The sequence below is a fragment of the Saccopteryx leptura genome, chromosome 6, assembly GCF_036850995.1.
Source record: "Saccopteryx leptura isolate mSacLep1 chromosome 6, mSacLep1_pri_phased_curated, whole genome shotgun sequence".
NCBI lineage: Eukaryota > Metazoa > Chordata > Mammalia > Chiroptera > Emballonuridae > Saccopteryx > Saccopteryx leptura.
In genome coordinates this window covers 68057452-68079883 of record NC_089508.1, presented here as the reverse complement: position 1 = coordinate 68079883, position 22432 = coordinate 68057452, and the positions used below count along the sequence as shown (strand labels likewise).

Below are 22432 nucleotides of genomic sequence, written 5' to 3'. Positions count from 1 at the left end.
GTTTGCTATTAAAAGTCTGTGTGCAGGGCCCTGGCCAGTTAGCTCAGTGGTAGAGCGTCGGCCCCGGCGTGTGGAAGTCCTGGGTTCCATTCCCGGCCAGGGCACAAAGGAGAAGTACCCATCTGCTTCTCTACCCTTCCCCCTCTCCTTTCGCTCTATGTCTCTCTTCCTCTACCCCAGCCAAGGCTCCATGGGAGCAAAGGTGACCTGGGTGCTAAGGATGGCTCCATGGCCTCTGCCTCAGGCGCTAGAATGGCTCAGATTGCAATGGAGCAATGCCCCAGATGGGCAGAGCATCGCCCCCTACCAGACTTGCCAGGTGGATCCCAATCAGGCACATGCAGGAGTCTGTCTCTCTGCCTCGCCGCTTCTCACTTCAGAAAAATACAAAAAAAAAAATGTCTGGGTGCATAACCTTCTTGACTTTTGTACATACATACACATACATATCATTAACTTAAAAAAACCCACATCATTTTTTAGAGCAGTTTTAGGTTCACAATAAAATGGAAAGGCATTTACAGGGCTATTTTATATACCCCTGCCTTTCCACATAGATGACCTCCCCCATTATCAATATCCTGCGACAGAGTGGTACATGTGTTACCTACATTGACAGATACATCATTATCACCCAAAGTTCATAGTTTATATTAGAGCTCATTATTTTTTAATTGATTTTTCAGAGAGAGAGAGGAAGGGAGAGAGACAGAGAAAGAAACATCAATTTTCTTTTTCTGCTGATTTATGCATTCATTGATTGATTCTTGTGTGTGCCCTGACCGGGGATCAAACCTGCACCCTCAGCATGTCAGGATGGCACTCTAACTAACAGCTACCCAGCCTGGCCCTAGGGTCCATTCTTGATGGTGTACATGCTGTGGGTTTGGACAGATGTATCATAACATATATCCTTTATTATAGTATCATACAGAGAAGTTGTAGTGCCCTAGAATTCCTCTGTGCTCTGCCTATTCATCTCTGCTCCCTGATAACCCCTGGCAGCCACTGATCTTGTTCTGTCTCCATAGTGTTGCCTTTCCTAGAGTGTCGTATAGTTAGAATCATACAATATATAGCATATTCAGACTTACTAATATGTATTTAAGGTTCCTCTGTGTCTTTTCTTGGCTTGATGGTTCATTTCTTTTTAATGCTTAATAGTATTCCATCATCTGACTGTACCACAGGTTGTTTATTTATTCACCCCGGAGTGCATCTTTGGCAATTATGAACAAGTCTGTTATAAACATTCATGTGCAGGTTTTTGTGTAGCTATAACTTTTCATCTCCTTTGAGTAAGTATCAAGGAGCATGATTGCTGGATCTTATGGTAAGAATATGTTTACTTTTGTAAGAAACCAAGAAACTGTCTTCCAAAGTGGCTGTCTCATTTTGCATTCCCTGAAAGTTGCTGTTGTTCCACATCCTCACCAGCATTTGGTTTTGTCATTGTTCCAGCTTTTGGCCATTCTAATAGGTATGTAGTAAGTAGTGTCTCATTTTAATTTTCATTTCCCTGATGACATCTAATGTGCATCATCTTTTAGTTTGCTTATTTGCCATTTGTATATCTTCTTTGATGAGGTGTCTGCTGAGGTCTTTGGCCTATTTTTTTTTTTTCTTTTCTGAAGCTGGAAACGGGGAGAGACAGTCAGACAGACTCCCGCATGCACCCGACCGGGATCCACCCGGCACGCCCACCAGGGGCGACGCTCTGCCCACCAGGGGGCGATGCTCTGCCCCTCCGGGGCGTCGCTCTGCCGCGACCAGAGCCACTCTAGCGCCTGGGGCAGAGGCCAAGGAGCCATCCCCAGCGCCCGGGCCATCTTTGCTCCAATGGAGCCTTGGCTGCAGGAGGGGAAGAGAGAGACAGAGAGGAAGGAGGGGGGGGTGGAGAAGCAAATGGGCGCTTCTCCTATGTGCCCTGGCTGGGAATCGAACCCGGGTCCCCCGCACGCCAGGCCGATGCTCTACCACTGAGCCAACCGGCCAGGGCCTTTGGCCTATTTTTTAATCAGGTTGTTTTCTTACTGAGTTTTAAGAGTTCTCTGTGTATTTTGGACAACAGTCCTTTAATCTGCTGTGACCTTTGCAAATATTTTCTCCCAGTGTGTAATTCATCTTCTCATTCTCTTGACAGTATCTTCCACAGAGTAGGAACTTTTCATTTTAATGAAGTCCAGCCTATCAGTTCTTTCTTTCATGGATCATACCTTTGGTGTTATACTTAAAAATTCATCAATAAGCCCTGGCCGGTTGGCTCAGTGGTAGAGTGTCGGCCTGGCATGTGGGAGTCCCGGGTTTGATTCCTGGCCAGGGCACACAGGAGACACCCACCTGCTTCTCCACCCCTCCCCCTCTCCTTCCTCTCTGTCTCTCTCTTCCTCTCCAGCAGCTAGGGCTCCACTGGAGCAGAGTTTGCCCGGGCGCTGAGGATGGCTCTGTGACCTCTGCCTCAGGCGCTAGAATGGCTCTGATTACGGCAGAGCAACGCCCCAGATGGGCAGAGCATCGCCCCCTGGTGGGCATGCCGGGTGGACCCCAGTGGGGCGCATGTGGGAGTCTGTCTGGCTGCCTCCCCGTTTCCAACTTCAAAAAGATACAAAAAAAAAATTCATCAACAAATCCAAGGTCGTCTTGGTTTTTGCTTATGTTATCTAAGAGTTTTATAGTTTCACATTTATTTAGTCAGTGATCCATTTTGAGTTTATTTTTGTAAAAGTGTAAGGTTTGCATTTAGATTCTTTTTTTTCTGCACGTGGAAGTCCAGTTCTATCTTTTTTCTATTGTATTGCCTTTACTTCTCTGTCAAAGCTCAGTTGATTATATTTATGTGGGTCTATTTCGGGGCTGTATTCTGTTCCACTGATCTATTTGTATATTCTGTTTTTTCTTTTTCTTTTTTTTTCTTTTTTGAGAGAGAGAAAGCGAGAGAGAAAGACAGGAACACTGAGCTGCTCCTGTATGTGCCCTGACCGGGGAATCAAACTGGCTACCTTTGTACTCTGTAATGACACTCCAACCAACCGAGCTATCCAGCCGGGGCTTATCTGTATATTGTTTCACCAATGCCACACTGTCTGGATTGTAGTAGCTTTATAATAAGTCTTAAAGTTGGGTAGTGTCAGTCCTCCAACTTTGTTCTTCTCTTACAGTATTGTATTGGCAATTCTGGGTATTTTGTTTCTCTATATAAACTTTAGAAGTAGTTTGTGAATATCTACAAAATAACTTGCTGGGATTTTGATTTGGATTACATTGAATCTAGAGGTCAAATTGGTCAAGAATTGACATCTTGACAATATTGTGTCTTTCTGCCTAACTGGTGGTGGCACAGTGGATGGAGCATCGACCTGGGACACTGAGGTCTCAGGTTCGAAACACTGAGGTCACCGGCTTGAATGCAGGGTCACCAGCTTGAATATGGGATCATGTCAATGTGGTTACTGGCTTGAGCCTAAAGGTCACTCGCTTGAGCAAGGGGTCACTGGCTCAACTGGAGCTCCCTGGTCAAGGCATATATGAGAAAGCAATCAATGAACAACTAAAGTGCTGCAACTATGAGTTGATGCTTCTCATCTCCCTCCCTCTCTTTCTCTCTCTCTCTTTTTCTCACTAAAATAATATATATATTTTATACATGTATTTATAACTGTATATGAAATATATGAAATATATAAAAAATATAAATATACATATATAAATATAGATAGATAGGTAGATAATGTCTTCCTATCTATGAACATGGACTATCTCTCTATTCTTCTTTAATTTTTTAAAAAGTTTTATTGTTTTGCCTGACCTGATAACTCAGTTGGTTAGAGCATTGTCCCAGAGCACAGAGGTTGCTGGTTCAATCCCTGGATCAGGGCACCTACAGGAACAGATCTGTCTCTGTCTCTCTCTCTTTCTCTCTTTCTTCCTTCCTCACTCACTGAAATCAGTAAGTAAACATTTTTTTAAAAGTTTTATAGTTTTGGCCCTGGCCGGTTGGCTCAGCGGTAGAGCGTCGGCCTGGCGTGCGGGGGACCCGGGTTCGATTCCCGGCCAGGGCACATAGGAGAAGCGCCCATTTTCTTCTCCACCCCCACCCCCTCCTTCCTCTCTGTCTCTCTCTTCCCCTCCCGCAGCCAAGGCTACACTGGAGCAAAGATGGCCCGGGCGCTGGGGATGGCTCCTTGGCCTCTGCCCCAGGCGCTAGAGTGGCTCTGGTCGCTGCAGAGCGACGCCCCGGAGGGGCAGAGCATCGCCCCCTGGTGGACAGAGCTTCGCCCCTGGTGGGCGTGCCAGGTGGATCCCGGTCGGGCGCATGCGGGAGTCTGTCTGTCTGTCTCTCCCCGTTTCCAGCTTCAGAAAAAGAAAAAAAAAGAAAAATAAAAGTTTTATAGTTTTCCTCATACTCATCTTGTACATATTTTGTCAGGTTTTTACTTAAGTATTTTATTTTTCATTAACATTTTTTTAGTTATGCTTCTCTCACATGTTGGTTTGCCTGATTCTTTTGGTGAATATATAACATCTTATTATGTGATGATGCTATAACTTATTTAACTACTTTTACATTGATGTACATTTTATCATGTTTTATTGTCACTAGTAATTCATCAGTGAACATTCCTGAATGTATATCTTTATGTATGAATGCTGTTTTTTCTGTAAATTAGACTTCTAGATATAGAATTGCTGAGTCATCGAGTTTCCACATTTTTTTTTTTGAGTTTCCACATTTTAAATGTTGATAGGTAATGACAAATTACTCTTCCAAAAAAGCATGCTCTAGTTTACATTTTCAGCAACAATATATGAGGATGCCTTTTCTTCCACATGATTGCCAACTCTGAATGTTATGTTCTTTCATTTTTTTCTATTTTTTGCTAATCAAATGGTATCTCATTTTTTAAAATTTCAGTTTAATTTTTTTTTTTTTTCGTTTTTTTTTTCATTTTTCTGAAGCTGGAAACAGGGAGAGACAGTCAGACAGACTCCCGCATGCGCCTGACCGGGATCCACCCGGCACGCCCACCAGGGGTGATGCTCTGCCCACTAGGGGGCGATGCTCTGCCCATCCTGGGCGTCGCCATGTTGCGACCAGAGCCACTCTAGCGCCTGGGGCAGAGGCCACAGAGCCATCCCCAGCGCCCGGGCCATCTTTGCTCCAATGGAGCCTTGGCTGCGGGAGGGGAAGAGAGAGACAGAGAGGGAAAGCGCGGCGGAGGGGTGGAGAAGCAAATGGGCGCTTCTCCTGTGTGCCCTGGCCGGGAATCGAACCCGGGTCCTCCGCACGCTAGGCCGACGCTCTACCGCTGAGCCAACCGGCCAGGGCCAGTTTAATTATTTTTTACATTGGTTGGGTGACAGAAATTCTTCTGGTAATATTACTTGTTCTCTTTTTTTTACTGCCTTTTTTTTTTTTTTTTTTACAGAGACAGAGAGAGAGTCAGAGAGAGGGATAGACAGGGACAGACAGACAGGAACGGAGAGATGAGAAGCATCAATCATTAGTTTTTCGTTGCGCATTGCAACACCTTAGTTGTTCCTTGATTACTTTCTCATATGTGCCTGGACCGTGGGTCTTCAGCAGACTGAGTAACCCCTTGCTCGAGCCAGCGACCTTGGGTTGAAGCCAGTGAGCTTTTGCTCAAACCAGATGAGCCCGCGCTCAAGCTGGCGAACCTCAGGGTCTCGAACCTGAGTCCTCTGCTTCCCAGTCAGACGTTCTATCCACTGCACCACTGCCTGGTCAGTCTGTTTTTTTTTTTTTTTAATTCAGTGAGATGAGGGGAGGCAGAGACAGACTCCTGCATGCTTCCCGACCGGGATCCACCTGGCAAGCCCACCAGGGGGCGATGCTCTGCCCATCTGGAGCCATTCCTCCATTGCTCCAATTGAGCTTCTCTTTGTACGTGAAGCAGAGGCCATGGTGCCATCCTTAGTACCCATGGCCAACTCGCTCCAGTTGAGCCATAGCTGCAGGAGTGAGGGAGAGAGAGAGAGAGAAAGAAGGAAGGAAGGAAGGAAGGAAGGAAGGAAGGAAGGAAGGAAGGAAGGAAGGAAGGAAGGAAGGAAGGAAAGAAGGAAGGAAGGAAGGAAGGAAGGAAAGAAAGAAGGAAAGAAGGAAAGAAGGAAAGAAGGAAGGAAAGAAAAGAAAGGAAGAAGAGGGAAGAGGCAGAGGGGTGGAGAAGCAGAAGGGTGCTTCTCCTGTGTGCCCTGACTGGTAGTCAAACCTAGGACATCCACACGCCAGGTCGACGCTCTACCACTGAGCCAGCTGGCCAGGGCCTACTTGTTTATTTTTAATTGGGTTGTTTTATTGATTTTTATGAGCTCTGCATATATTGGAATGTTAATTCCTTGTATGTTATATATATGTATATATATATCTTGCAAACATTTTCTGTTAAATGTTTTTGAAAATTCTTTCATTAAAAGATTTCCATTCCTTTGTCTTCCCATGCCTTCCTCAGACCTAAACAACCCACAGTGCAAATCAGAGGAGGGTGGGGTATGGCCAAAAAGCCAGAAAGGTATTAAGGTTTAGGAAATGAAGAGATTCTTCCTTTTTTTTTTTTTAGGTTTGAATTTGCTCTAAGATCTGAAATTTGGGCTTCATGCAGTCAGCCACTGAGACTTCTTCTCATTGTGGTTGAAAACCATCAACCTTTGAAACTGTAACTCAGAGCCATACTGTTCCAATGCTTGCTCAGTTAAGAATAAACTTACTGTTGTTGATAATAGAATACTATTAGAATCAGAACATAAGAAAGAAAGGTGATTTGGGGGGAAATCCTTGCTGATTTTGACAGGAGAGGCCTTACATTTTTTTTTTTTAAATTAATTCTTGTGTCTCAGATGTGGTCAAAGGTGAAAAGGTCAAGCCTATCTTTGAGGAACCACCCAACCCCACGAATGTGGAAGTAAGTCTGCAGCAGATGAAAGCCAATGATCCCGGCCTCCAAGAAGTCAATCTCAACAACATTAAGGTATTTGTTATGATTGTTGCCAGTCACTTGATTTATCATGAGTTTAGAAACTTAATGAAGATGACTGATTACCTCTCTGAAATCTTTTGAGTCACTGATTTTGAGGCAAGATATCCTATTCAAAAGACGTCAGTTTAAATAAAAAAGTAATTTCACCTGACCAGGTAGTGACGCAGTGGGTAGACTGTTGACCTGGGACACTGAGGACCCAGGTTCAAAACCCCAAGGTTGCCGGCTTGAGCATAGGCTCATCTGGCTTGAGTATGGGGTCACTAGCTTGAGTGTGCGATCATAGATGTGACCAGTGGTTGCTGGCTTGAGCCCAAAGGTCACTGGCTTGAAGCCCAAGGTCGCTTGCTTAAAAAAAAAGAGTGATTTCCAGAATTCTTTGAAAACAATAACAGTAGGTATATTAAACACAGAGTACTGGTTTAAATAGCAAATTATTTAAAAACTTATAGGATTAAGAGATGAACAATTATTATTTCACCTAGTTTCTATTTATTTATTTATTTATTTATTTATTATTTTTTTTAGAGAGAGAGGGAGAGATAGGGACAGACAGAGACAGGAAGGGAGAGAGATGAGAAGCATCAACTCATAGTCACAGCACCTTATTTGTTCATTGATTGCTTCTCATATTCCCTGACCGGACCAGGGGGCCTCCAGCTGAGCCAATGACCCTTGCTCAAGCCAGCGACATTGAGCTCAAGCCAGCAACATTGGGCTTCAAACCAGCGACCTTTGGGCTCAAGCCAGCGACCATGGGATCATGTCTATGATCCCACGCTCAAGCCAGCAACCCCATTCAAGCCAGAGCCTTTGGGGTTTCGAACCTGGGTCCTCAGAGTCCCAGGCCAATACCCTTATCTACTGCACCACTACATGGTCAGGTGGAAGCCTCAATTTCTTACTACAAGGTCCTTTTCATAAGGCTGCCTTCGTGTCCTCATATCATGACAGCTGGCATCCCACAAAGTGAGGGATCCAAGAAAAGAAGAACAGGCAGGAAGCCACACTGCGTTTTATGACTTATTCTCTGACGTCACACATTATCATTTCCACTTTGTTTTATTTGGCAATAGGTCATATCTCTTGCAAATTGAGAAGTGTGTGCATGTAGTGTGTGTGTGGGTGTGTGTGTGTGTGTGTGTGTGTGTGTGTAAGAGAGAGAGAGAGAGAGAGAGAAAGCATTGCCTGATATCTGTTTTGTTCATTCTTGTTGGGCCAATTTCTAGTATTTACTACTAACTGACTTTTTAGCAAACAGTATACCAGACTGTTTGCTAAATACTTGAAATTTATGATCTCATTTAATCCTTAGTGGCTCTTAAAGTCTATAGTACTTGTAGGACTCACGTCAACCGCTAGCCGCACCCCATATTGTCTCTCTCCCCAGTGGTCAGTACTGTGCTAAGTACTGTGGAGTAGGGAGTAGATTCATTTTGTCTATTCTGAGGAACTTATAATTAGGAGAAAACCACTAAACAAATAATTAAAACACAATGTGGTAAGCCCCCATTTTTACAGAAATGCAAGTAAGGAAAACGCTGATACTGCCTATGAAAGCCAATAAACAGAGGAAATAATATATAGCTGGGTCTTAAAAGAAGAGTAGGAATTAATTAGAGATAGGATAAAGGAATTTCCAAGGAAAGGCAAAAAGCAAATCCAAAGGTATGGAGGTAAGACCATAATATATTAAAAGAATAGCAAGGCGATGAGTCCAATTAGAATATAGAGAATGAAAGAGAAAAGGGGAATGTGGTATGTGCATCATTTCTTGGTTGGGGTGCATTCCTTTATCAGACACTAACTGTTGCTGTTGGCTAGGGGTGGCTGGGTTGCTGGAGGATGGGGGATAACTGTTTTAGAGGGAATAGCATACAACTAGTCACCTAGATATATACAGTATTTAAAAGCTATGGATCCTTAGCTTGGGGTAAGGGTGCTACTGATTGTCTTGTCAACTTGTCTGTATCTTCCCCATCTTAGAACATTCCAATTCCAACCCTGAAGGAATTTGCAAAGGCTCTGGAGACCAACACCCATGTCAAGAAGTTCAGTCTGGCTGCAACCCGCAGCAATGACCCTGTGGCAATTGTAAGTAGAATTCTTAGAATTATAACATGAAAAGATTAAATTCATGATTAAATTGTTTTATTAATAATTTTTAGATCTGGTAAATTTATTTTCTAGGGGTAATAAAATTAGTTATAAAGAGGCAATGAAACAGAATCCAGTCGCCAAGCACTTTGAATTAGGTAGAATTGTGTTAGCAATACACTTTTAGTAGAAAGAAACAGGATAAGGTTAGGCATTTAGCCAAATAAATTTTGGATTTTTGTTCTGGGTTTAGTACAAATTTTCTGAAACTTTTGCATCTACATTAACATTCTGTCACAATCAGTGGATATTATAAAACCCCAAATCCTACAGGAACTTGGCACATATAAATATATTAAAGTATATTTTATTTTAATCTTGAAAATGGATTAATGTGTTTCAAAAATATTTTAACATCCAAATCTTGAAATGTTTTTTGTTTGACATTATTAACTAGAATATGGAAACAAATTAAAAATCAAAGGTCTGTTCCTTCTATGCATTATTTTCCTGTTCCTATCTATGAATTAGATAATTCAGCTAGATAAGGAAGCCCCTTAACCCAATGAAATACTACTACCATCACCATCATCAGCGTTATTCCTCCTATTAGTAGCTAACATTTCTTGAGCAATTAGTAAATTCCAGCACTGATCTCTCTGCTTTTCACACGTCATCTCACCTAATCCTCACTGTACTACTATGAGGTATGTATTATTATTAGTTCCTACTTTAACAAATGGGCAATCTGAGGCTCAGAGAGGTCAATTAACTTTTCCAAGGTGGCACAGCCAGTAGGCAATAGAGTCAGGATTCACCACCAGGTCTTTCTGGTTCCATAGCCAGCATGCTTAACCAACAAGCTATGCTGTGTTTACACTCAATGCCTCACTATCAGACTTTTGCTAAAATGTATTAGTATTCAAGGATCTGAGAATCATCACCCTGTGGTTCTACAGCATCTAATGCTCAGCCCTTGAATCTAGCTAGAAAAACAAAAGTTTGTATTACTTGGTGTGATTTAAAGTAGCATAGTCTTTTGGAATTTATAAAATACCATTAAAAACAGACAATAAGGCCCTGGCCAGTTGGCTCAGTGGTAGAGCATCGGCCTGGCGTGCAGGAGTCCCGGGTTCGATTCCTGGCCAGGGCACATAGGAGAAGCGCACATCTGCTTCTCCACCCTTCCCCCTCTCCTTCCTCTCTGTCTCTCTTTTCCCCTCCTGCAGCCAAGGCTCCATTGGAGCAGAGTTGGCCCGGGCACTGAGGATGGCTCCATGGCCTCTGCCTCAGGCGCTAGAATGGCTCTGGTTGCAACAGAGCAACGCCCCAGATGGGCAGAGCATCGCCTCCTGGTGGACATGCTGGGTGGATCCTGATCGGGCGCATGTGGGAGTCTGTCTGACTGCCTCCCCGTTTCCAACTACAGAAAATACAAAAAACAAAACAAAACAAAAAACAGACAATAGGAGCCTAACCAGGCAGTGGCATAGTAGATAGAGTGTCCACCTAGAGTGCTGAGGACTCAGGTTCAAAACCCTGAGGTTGCCAGCTTGAGCACAGAGTCTCCTGATTAAGCGTGGGATCATAGACATGACCCTACAGTTGCTTGCTTAAGCCCAAGGTCACTGGCTTGAGTAAGGGGTCACTGGTTTGGCTGGAGTACCTCCCTAGTCTCTGGTCAAAGCACATAGGAGAAAGCAATCAATGAATAGCTACGGTGCTGCAATGAAGAATTGATGCTTCTTATCTCTCTCCCTTCTTCTCTGTCTCTGTCTGTCCCCCACCCTCTATCTCACTAAAAAAAAAAAAATCCCAGACAATATAAAAGTTATGTTGCCCTGGCCGGTTGGCTCAGTGGTAGAGCGTTGACTTGGCATGCAGAAGTCCCGGGTTCAATTCCCGGCCAGGGCACACAGGAGAAGCGCCCATCTGCTTCTCCACCCCTCCCCCTCTCCTTCCTCTCTGTCTCTCTCTTCCCCTCCCGCAGCCGAGACTCCATTGGAGCAAAGATGGCCCGGGCGCTGGGGATGGCTCCTTGGCCTCTGCCCCAGGCGCTAGAGTGTCGCAACAGAGCGACGCCCCAGAGGGGCAGAGCATCGCCCCCTGGTGGGCAGAGCGTTGCCCCTGGTGGGCGTGCCAGGTGGATCCTGGTCGGGCGCATGCAGGAGTCTGTCTGACTGTCTCTCCCCATTTCTAGCTTCAGAAAAATACAAAAAAAAAAAAAAAAGTTATGTTGCTGGTACAGGGCAGATGTTTGAAAGCACTTGTTAGGGATACAAAGCTGAGACTCGGACACAGATAAGTGTGCAATGGTTAGCAGAGGGAGGAGATGTAAGGGAGAGGGGGTTGGGAGAAGGATGTAAAGAGGGACAAATATCAGGTGATGGAAAATGACTTGACTTTAGGTGATGGATATACAACATAACTGACTATTCAAATGATTGAGTGATGTTTGCCTGAAATCTATGTACATTTATTGATCAATGTTACCCTGTTAAAATTAATTTTCTAAATAAAAAAAAGAAAAACTCTTGTTAAATGAATGAATGAATGAGTATACCCTCCAACCTTTCAGCAATAGAGACTATTTCCATGATCACATAAGTACTCATGTAAAAGAGGGACTAAGCTACAGAATTGATGTTTTCACCAGCAATGGTTACATATCTGAATTTGTAAGTTGAAAGCAGTTTTGAATTTGAAACATATCACTAAATTAGAAAAAGAGCACAACTAGATGATTGGTAAGGTAACAATTAAAGGATTCTTATCTGTGTATGATTTTGTATAATATTTGCCTTTTAGTAGAATTGTTTTCAATTAAGCAAAAATATGCACAATGCATTTTGTTTTGTTTTGTTTTGATTTTTCATTTTTCTGAAGCTGGAAACAGGGAGAGACAGTCAGACAGACTCCCGCATGCGCCCGACCGGGATCCACCCGGCACGCCCACCATGGGGCGACGCTCTGCCCACCAGGGGGCGATGCTCTGCCCATCCTGGGCGTCGCCATGTTGCGACCAGAGCCACTCTAGCGCCTGAGGCAGAGGCCACAGAGCCATCCCCAGGGCCCGGGCCATCTTTGCTCCAATGGAGCCTTGGCTGCGGGAGGGGAAGAGAGAGACAGAGAGGAAAGCGCGGTGGAGGGGTGGAGAAGCAAAGGGGCGCTTCTCCTGTGTGCCCTGGCCGGGAATTGAACCCAGGACTCCCGCACGCTAGGCCGACGCTCTACTGCTGAGCCAACCGGCCAGGGTGCACAATGCATTTTGTATGTAAGTGACTAAAAGGATGACTAAAGAAATGATTTGGCCCTGGCCAGTTGGCTCAGTGGTAGAGTGTTGGCCTGGCGTGCGGGAGTCCTGGGTTCGATTCCCGGCCAGGGCACACAGGAGAAGTACCCATCTGCTTCTCCACCCCTCCCCCTCTCCTTCCTCTCTGTCTCTCTCTTCCCCTCCTGCAGCCAGGGCTCCATTGGAGCAGAGTTTGCCCAGGCGCTGAGGATGGCTCTGTGGCTTCTGCCTCAGGCGCTAGAATGGCTCTGATTGCAGCAGAGCGACACCCCAGATGGGCAGAGCATTGCCCCCTGGTGGGCATGCCGGGTGGATCCCGGTTAGGCGCATGCGGGAGTCTGTCTGACTGCCTTCCCATTTCCAACTTCAGAAAAATACAAAAACAACAACAACAACAAAAAATAAATGATTTGTCACTCTCATATATTATTTAGAGTAAGATGGCAGGGATGGGAATAGTTTATAATCTATTGTCAACACTACTAGAAAATAATTTAACCTACTCTAAGTCAAATAGATAACTTTCTAAGTGAAGTAAATAAATTCCAAATATAATAATCTCTTGGATACTCTTTTCAATACAACAACTATGTGTTGAATCAATGTTGCATACTGTGTTGCATACTGTGCAGCAAGCCTACCATCCATTTGTGAGGAAGAATTGCTGTCCCTCATGGTGTGAAGAGAAAAGCCTCTTTTGGCTGTATGCCAGGATGGCCCAGCTCTCACCCGGATGCCCCCAGATGATTCCCCTTTCAGTTATGCCATGGTCAGGAAAAGACTTTTCTGTAAGTTGAAAATTGATTCATTATCCCACAGGCAACAGAGAGCTTCAGACTGTGTTTATGGTTGAATACCTCACTGTTAAGAAGTAAAAATCAGCATTAAAGCAAAAGACCTTCAAGCCACTTTTCTATGTAAACATTCATTGTGAATGTACACAAATTATATGTATGTGAGATTGCTTTAGCCCCATTTTACAGATGAGGCAACTGAGGCTCAGGCAGTTGAGTAACTTACCTAAGATTACACGGCATGTGCTCAAGGCACAAAGTGAATTTAAGTGCTCTATAATCAAGTTTTCTTCACCATGTGCCAAGTACTTACATATAACCACATATATGGAAGTGAATATTAATAGCCTGACCAGGTGATGGTGCAGTGGATAGAGCATTGGACTGAGACACAGAGGACCCAGGTTCGAAACCCCAAGGTCGCTGGCTTGAGCGTGGGCTCATCTGGCTTGAGTGTGGACTCACCAGCTTGAACATAGGGTTGCAGGCTTGTGTGTAGGATCACAGACATGACCCCATGGTTGCTGGCTTGAGTGCAAGGTCGCTGGCTTGAGCAAGGAGTCACTTGCTCTGTTGTAGCCCCCTGCTCAAGGCACATATGAGAAAGCAATCAATGAACAATGAAGGTGCCACAATGAAGACTTGATGATTCTCATCTCTCTCCCTTCCTATCTGTCTGCCCCCATCTCTGTCTCTCTGTCTCTGTCTCTGTCTCTCTCTCTCTCTCTCTCTCTGTCGCTGTCACACACACACAAAAAAACTTGCCATCACTGTAAAGGCCCAAATGCATGTAAAAAAAATGCTTTATTATTAACAACAATGCTCCAGAAAAATCAAGAGTTTAGTATAGCATTGTCCAATAGAAATAAAATGACTGCCATAAGTGTAAGCTACATGTATAATTTAAAATTTTCTAGTAGCCACATTAAAAACAATAAAAAGAAAAAAGAAAAAGCCCTGGCCAGATAGCTCAGTTGGTTGGAGCATCGGCCCAAAGCACAGAGGTTGATGTTTGATCCCTGGTCAGGGCACACACAGGAACAGATCTATGTTCCTGTCTCTCTCTCTCTCTCTCTCTCTCTCTCTCTCTCTCTCTCTCTCCCCTCCTTTCTCTCTCACTAAAATCAATAAATAAAAATATATATTAAAAAAAAACAATAAAAAAATAGATAAACATTTCTTTTTTCTTTTTTTCTTTTTTCTTTTTTTTTTTTTTTTTTTACAGAGACAGAGAGAGAGAGAGGGATAGACAGGGATAGACAGACAGGAATGGAAAGAGATGAGAAGCATCAATCATTAGTTTTTCGATGCGATACCTTAGTTGTTCATTGATTGCTTTCTCATATGTGCCTTGACTGTGGGCCTTCAGCAGACCGAGTAACCCCTTGCTCGAGCCCGCGACCTTGGGTCCAAGCTGGTGAGCTTTGCTCAAACCAGATGAGCCCGCGCTCAAGCTGGCGACCTTGGGGTCTCAAACCTGGGTCCTCTGCATCCCAGTCCGATGCTCTATCCACTGTGCCACCGCCTGGTCAGGCCAACATTTTTTTCTTAAGTGAGAAGCAAGGAGGCAGAGAGACAGACTGTCACATGTGCCCTACCAGGATCCACCTGGCAAGCCCCCTACCGAGCATGCTGTGCCCATGTGGGGCCTTCGCTCTGTTGCTGGGCAACTGAGCTATTTTAGCACCTGAGACAAGGCCTTGGAGCCATCCTCAGCACCCAGGGCCAATTTGCTCCAATGGAACTATGGCTGCAGGAAAAGAAGAGAGAGATAAAGAGAGAAAGGAGAGGGGGAAGGGTCGAGAAGCAGATGGTCGCATCTTCTGTGTGCCCTGACTGGAGTCAAACCTGGGACTTCCACACACTGGGCCGACGTTCTACCGCTGAGCCAAACACCAGGGCCAGAAATAGGTGAACTTAATTTTAATATTACTAATGTATTTTCTGTAAACCAACATATTCAAAATATCATCATTGAAAATATAACGACGTACTTTTACCTTATTGTTTTCCTGTATATCTCTGAAATCCAGCGTGTGTTTTTCATTTACAGCATGTCTCAGGTCTCAGTTCAGATCAGCCATTTTTCAAGGGCTCCATAGCCGCATGTGTCTGGTGGCTACAGACTTAGTGCAGAAAACTGCATTTTCATACAGCACTGGGAAGTACAAAAAGCAAAACCTTCTCTTTAAAAGTGTACTTTTACTCTACGTATGTCTATAACATTGAAGAAATGCAGTCTTTGTTTTACCAATGTTATCATCCCCAGCACATATAATAAATTGCTCAAATATTTGCTGAACTGAAATGAACCTGGGCCTACAGCCCAGGGTTATGTTTGGCTGGGACTCCCCTGTTTTGCTCAGTCTGAGGAAAGTGTTTTCTCAAGTTTAAAAGAAATTGGCAGGGTCTGGCTGCTTGCCAGGAGGTCCTGCAGCTTTCTATAAGGGTGTAATTGCTCTGACATTTTGTTATTCTAATAATGAAAGTAAATCCCAAAGCTGGAAGCCTCCATAAGGTAAGGCCTGATGCATCCCCTTCTGGTGTTCTAATTAAAATGTGTACGTTTAATTCTAATTAAAGACCTAACGCTGAATAAAGGCCTTTAATTTACATGGTATACAATAATGTCAGTACAAATCTTTGAACTTTATTTGTAGTTCAAGCAACTACTTGACTAATACACAGGATTATTCTAGTCTAGTGGTTCTCAACTCAGGGCAGTGTCTGGAGGTATTTTTGGTTGTCATTACCAGGAGGGGTACTGTTGGCCTTTAGTGGGTCTCAGAGACTGCTAAACCTACTACAATACACAAGACAACCCCCCACAATAAAGAGTTCCCTGCCTCAAATGTCAGCAGTGCGGAGCCGGAAAAACCCCAGGTTGGAGGCCTTCTCCTCTTCCTTCTTCCTGCTTTTTCCTCCATAAAAACAATTTAAATAGTATACAGGCATCCCCAAACTATGGCCCGCGGGCCGCATGTGGCCCCCTGAGGCCATTTATCCAGCCCCCCGCCGCACTTCCAGAAGGGGCACCTCTTTCATTGGTGGTCAGTGAGAGGAGCACTGTATGTGGCGGCCCTCCAACCGTCTGAGGGACAGTGAACTGGCCCCTTGTGTAAAAAGTTTGGGGACCCCTGATTCCTTGTTCTATTCCCCAGACCCCAGAGCAATCACTATTACTTTTTCATTCTTCTAGTTGTCTTTATGACTTTAATTAAAGTGTCTGTCAATCCTGGCTGAATATTAGTCACCTGGAGAGCTTTTCAACAATGCAGCTGTCCAGGTCACCGGATTCTGATTTAATTCATCTGGGTGGGGCCCAAGCATTGGTATGGCTTTTAAGGCTTCTGGGTCATTCTAATATGCAAAGTAGAAACACAATAATATACATACACTTTTATTTTTTTATATTTTATTTATTTGTTTGTTTGTTTGTCTTAGGTAAGAGGAGGGGAGATAGTGAGGCAGATTCCAGCATGTGCCTGGACCAGGATCCACAGGGCAACCCCATCTGCCAATGCTAGAGTACCGAGCTACAGTATTTTTAGTGCCTGAGGCTGATGCACTCCAACAGGAGCTATCTTCAGTGCCCATGGCCATGCTGGAATCAAACGAGCCACTGGCTGTGAGAGCGGAAGAGGGAGAGAAGGGGGAGAGGGAGAGGGGGAGAAGCAGATGGTCGCTTCTCCTGTGTGCCCTATCCAGGAATTGAACCTGGAACATCCATATGCTGGGCCAACACTCAATCCAGTGAGCCACTGTCTAGGCCCACATTTTTATTTTTTAATATTTATTTTATTGATTTTAGAGAGAGAAAGGGAGAGAGCAGAAGAGAGACAGGAACATCTGTTCCTGTTTGTACCTTGACTGGAGGTTGAACTGGCAACCTCTGTGCTTCGGGACAATGCTAACCAACCAAGCTATCCAGCCAGGGCACATTTTTATTTTTAAATGGAGATAATTTTTGATCCTCCATTATAATAGATGAGAGCATTTCTGAACTTACTCTGCCTTCCATCCTTCCTTCCTCTTCTGTCACCAAACTGTAGTTATTCTATTATTTTCACATGTTTGAACTTTATACATTCTGTGTCCTTATGTTTTATGTTATGTATATAAATTGACTCCAAAAGTTAAAACTTAGCACTAGCATTTACAATTATCAGGATATATAAATACATGTCTGTTCCCAAGGGCCTTGAAATTGAGTGACTAATGTTTATCTGATTCTTCTTTCCATGTAACTTATTTTTTCGTGCTGGAAAGTTTGAGGACTCTCTTCTCTTGGAGTTCTGAAGTTTCACTTGTACATATGTGCCCACTTATGATCCTTTTCATTCATTCCTCTGAGCCTCAGTGGGTTATTTCCCATAAAGACTTATAGCTTTCTTCAACTCCAGGAAATTTTTTCTTATTATTTTACAGTTTCTTCCTTTTTCTTTTTTGTTGTTGTCCTTATCCAACTGAATGAATGCTGACCTCTTAACATTTCTTTTTACAGAGAGAGAGACAGAAAGAGGGACAGATAGGGACAGACAGACAGGAAAGGAGAGAGATGAGAAGCATCATGTCTTTGTTGTGGCACCTTAGTTGTTCATTGATTACTTTCTCATCTGTGCCTTGACCAGGGAACTACAGCAGAGCGAGTGACTCCTTGCTCAAGCCAGCAACCTTTAGGCTCAAGCCAGTGATCGTGGGGTCATGTCTGTGATCCTACACTCAAGCCAGCGACCCCGCACTCAAGCTGGTGAGCCTGCGCTCAAGCTAGTGACCTAGGGGTTTCAAACCTGGGTCCTCTGCATCGTAGGCCGACATTCCATCCACTGCACCACCACATGGTCAGGCTTAACATTTCTCAACATTAATATCTCATGACACTTCTCTCTTTCATGATGTCGGTTTTCCTAACATGTCTGGTAATTGCTGATTGCCCACTGATATTTCTTAGTGGAGAACAAGCTTGATTTATTTGTATAAACCAGGATCATTTTCTCTGACATTGTGTAGTTCTGATCCATCACAGTTCAGGCTATGTATTTTATTTATTATTGCTTCTGCCCTTCTGCTCAAATATAAGCTCCCTAGGATAGGAATTTTTGTTTCCTTTACTACTGGAACATAGTAGAAGACCAATAAATAGTCTTTTTTTAAATGAGTGAATGAATGAATGAATGAATGAATGAATGCTTTTGTAAGCAGGAAGGTGAATTGACTAGCAACCTTCTCTGTCGTGAGTGTGTGAGGAGCTGACAGGCAGCTGGGGTCACCCCCAACTGCTGCAGTTAGGAGGGCCGCACTCTGCGAGAGTAGATTTTACTATATTTCGTTCCTGGGCAATGGCTGCTTCTCCCCTCCTTTCACCGCACTGTGTCTGGTGGTGGTCTGCACTGCCTCAGTTTCCACACTGCTTCTCTGAGGTCCTTGCGTCCTCACTGGAGCCTCTTCCTGGGAGATTTTTCACTGATAGTTGTGCTGGCAGGTGCTCTTTTTCGGGAAGCCACAGGAAGTGGCGGTGTGCTCTCCACCTGCTCTCCACCTGCCCTTCACCTGCTCTGGTTGTTCCATCTGTTCCTGAGGCAGTTCTTGCATGACCTGACCCAGGCGGGACTTTCCTCTGGCATCTCAGGCAGCTCTGTGCTGATTTCTCCCCAAGTCTCTCTGCTTTTATGTATTTTAGCAATTCTTTAGGATAATGGCCATATTTTTGGTTTTCTTGCACTATGAGAGTTCCAGTTGCTTAAAAATGATACCTTTTCTTCATGAAGTGAAAAATTTTGGGAGCAAAGGGAGCAAGCAGATACCTGTGTGCTGTCTGCAGGCTTGAGTTAGGAGTCTCCAGCACCGGGTGTGCCACTCTGAGTGATGACTTTGTTCCCAGGTTATGTGTAGAATTCAGATTTCTGGACGACCTGAAATAATATGACTAAATCAGTAGTACCTCCGAGGTAGTCAGTGGTAAAGATTTTTTTCTTTTGTTTTTTTTTAATCCATTCATACTAGAAGGGACAGAATAAAACAATTCTGAAATTATATCCTTTGTTCATATTTCTTAATGTTAAAAAAATCTTTTCACAAAAAAATTGATAATGATAACAGATGGCAGTGTTGTTGTTTTAATGTCCTTACTTAACAAAGTTAGTAATCTTACATCAATATCCTTCTTTTTTTTCTTTGGTTTTGCAGATATGTGAAATTCATAAGTCTGGGCTGCTGAACTAAACGATTATTTTGAGTTTTAAATTACTATCTTTGTTACTTGGAGGTGAAAGTATGATTTAACTAAAATTTTAAGTACTGTAAAAATATGTATTTAATTTGGGTGTGGGGAGTTCAGGAAATAAATTTTTAGAAATCCTAACTGTTATTTCTTTTTTGCAAATAAGGCTTTTGCAGATATGCTGAAAGTAAACAAGACCTTGAAAAGTCTAAACATAGAATCCAATTTTATAACTGGAACTGGGATCCTGGCCCTGGTGGAGGCACTGAGAGAAAATGACACTTTGACGGAAATCAAGATCGACAACCAGGTGAGCTGACTCACAGGGTACAGTGACAGGAATGGCACAATGAGTGAGTGAAACGACAAAGCTCTGTCACTCATCTTTCGATTTGATGCTCTGGCTTTTCTGTAAGTATAACAGCTGCTGGCCTGGGGGGTGATGGGAGAGAGCGTGCTAATAACTAAGCAGCACAGAGTGGGGCAGGCCGAGACATGAAGAGCCAGCGACCCCCGCCGTGGGCTAGCCAGGCCCTAGAGGAGAAGGAGAGGCAGTAGGGGCGTGACAACTGCTTTGTTCAGCCATCATCACTGTTGCCTATTAGCAGGAATCTCAACCCATTCCTGTCCCAACCTTGCTGTTGCCTGTTACTGGGGCCATGGCTACACAGAGAAAGCAGAGTGGCCACTCCTAGAGACAGACTTCCTGTCCCTGAACGTACATTGCCAGAGCTGAAAAAAGGAGCAGACTGGGCCCCTCCAGTCTGGTGTTGGCCACAGAGCCCTTCTGAAGGAGTCAGGTTATGGAAGATGGTCTGGCTTAGCCTCACCCATAGTGTGTGCTCACTGTCTCAGCTCTGTGGCTAAAGCAAGCTGCCTTTCCCTGGAGCTGCTACATCCTGTCCCCGGAAGACCGCTCTTCCTAGCGTCAGCCTGCAGTGCTTCCGGAGCTGCTCTGCTGGCTTCTGCAGGCCCCTGCCACAGGCAGCACGGCTCAGTTCCCAGCATGACACTGTGCCCTGCCCCTTTGGCTACAGGGAAGTTTCTACAGTGGGATTTGGTGAATCTGAGGGGTCTAGTCACTGTATAATAAAAAAGAAAGGGCCCTGGAATGGAACAGAAAGAGGGGAGGGGGAGGGGACTAGCACTGTAAGCATTCCCCTGTGGGGTGGTGGAAGGAACAGGGGGACAGTGCCTGTTGAGAGGGTCCCCTACCTGTCTGGAGAATTTCCTGGTCTAGACCCTCCTAAGATTTGATAAAGCCCCAGGGTCCTACCCAGGACTTTTATCTAAGCCTGGAGACCCACAAGCCTGGAGACCCACAACAATTTCCATGAACAACTCTACTCCATTTTTACTAACCAGGACAAGAGGACTGTGCAGTCCCGGTACTCTGATGCTTTTGGCCAGGGAAGCAGGGAACCCCAGCAGGAGACAGGGCCTTCCTCATCCTCCTCAGGAGGGATGCATGACCACATGCAGAGGTGTGGACGGGAGTACAGGCGATGACCATACATGTTCAGGAGAAGCTTGATGCTGGTATTGTGGTATGTGTCCAGGTGCTAGTAAACTGAGAAGGAGTCATCAGACAGTGGGAGAGCAGGAAAACCATCTAGAGAAAAATCCGAAAGAGAAGAGAAATGATGGTTCAGGGATATTTATTGAATATATTAGTATCAGGAAGTTGAGGGCTCTTAGTAAATATTCCCAAAAGATCTAAGTGTCTAATTTTTTGCATTGGTTTAGGCCATAGTGAAACCCCATATGAGAAATAATGTTCCAGATATTCTGTACCTAGTTCCTTGTAAAATACCATCTAGTTAGGGCTGCCAGCTAAAATACAGTTAAATCTGAATTTCAGATAAGCAACAATTAAATTACAGATAATCAATAATTAAAATTATTTTGTTTATTTGAAATTCAAATTTAATTGGTTGTCCTGTATTTTTAGTTGCCAAATCTGACAACCTTAGACCTAGTGAATGAGCTGAAATCCTGAAAATTTAGAATAGAGCAGCTTTTTACAATGCATGTGAAGAAGACCCTGAAATACAAAGTGTCTCTTAAATCCCCTCTAAAGCATCAACCTCGTCACCCTTCTTTAGTCATTTAGGACTGGTTTTGTGTAATTTTTCAACTTTAGTCATCCAGTATGCCTTTGAAATGACTTCTGTTTACTCATGACAAGAAAAAGGGTTAAGTTCTAGAACTGGAAAAAATTTGCTTTATTCTAAGAATGAGGACATTCAGAGTCAAAACTTGATTTCCATCCACAATTTAGTTCATTGACTCGTACACTATTAGAAGTAAATCTCAGTTTCTTCATCTCTCTAATGAAGGGTTTGAAATAAACTCATAAAGTCAGTCTCCTTAGGCAGGGCCAGCAGCTAAGACCCACTTAGTATCATTGCAGCAGGCAGCTGCCCCAGAATGAAGGCCACTGAGAACCCGCCACTGTGTGGACTCCGGGTAAACATGTCATGCCTTAATCAGGTGCCTTGTGAGAACAACTGGAGCTGCATATTCATGAATAAGTAAATTTGAGTAAAGAGGTTACTGAAAAACAGAAGGCGAGCTGAAGAAATGTATGCTTAAACTTTAGTTTCTTTTTTTCTTTGTATTTAGTAACTTAAAAAAGAGAAACATGTTATCTCGATTATAAGAAATTCTGGTGCCCATTTGGTGCCCTGGGTTTACACAACACAAAAGACCTCAAAGAAAAGGGAAAAAAAAGTTTGAAAAAGAAGATGCCCTACGTTATATTACTTCCTCCCGTTCTGTTATATGCCCCCCTCTCAGTACCATTTTCTTGAGCTCCTATAGTCTTTATATCACCTTTTATCATCTTTATATCACCATCATCACACCATCCTCCAAGTTACCCAAGTGCAGGACTCCAAATGCTTGAGATTTGTGAGGAGAAGCAAAAGGACTCTTATATTATCCCTCTCAGTCAGCCATATGCACCATGAGCTGCTGCAGCCCTTGGATAGTACTACTTCGGCCCATTCCAAGGCCATAAGCCATACCTATGGCA

The 22432-nt window shown here is 43.9% G+C and overlaps 1 protein-coding gene across 5 annotated transcripts in view; it reads left to right on the top strand.

Annotated features, from left to right (window-relative positions):
- The window catches only part of TMOD2 (tropomodulin 2), a 64580-nt gene that overhangs the window by 31176 nt on the left and 10972 nt on the right, over positions 1–22432 (top strand). For all 5 annotated transcript variants that reach the window (XR_010746132.1, XM_066341773.1, XM_066341772.1 and 2 more), the window contains exons 6-8: positions 6853–6983; positions 8979–9086; positions 19562–19705. Coding sequence is in view for 4 of the 5 variants with exons in the window: in XM_066341773.1 (XP_066197870.1) it covers positions 6853–6983; positions 8979–9086; positions 19562–19705 (383 nt within the window). In the remaining variant the exon portion in view is untranslated. The remainder of the gene's footprint in view (positions 1–6852; positions 6984–8978; positions 9087–19561; positions 19706–22432) is intronic.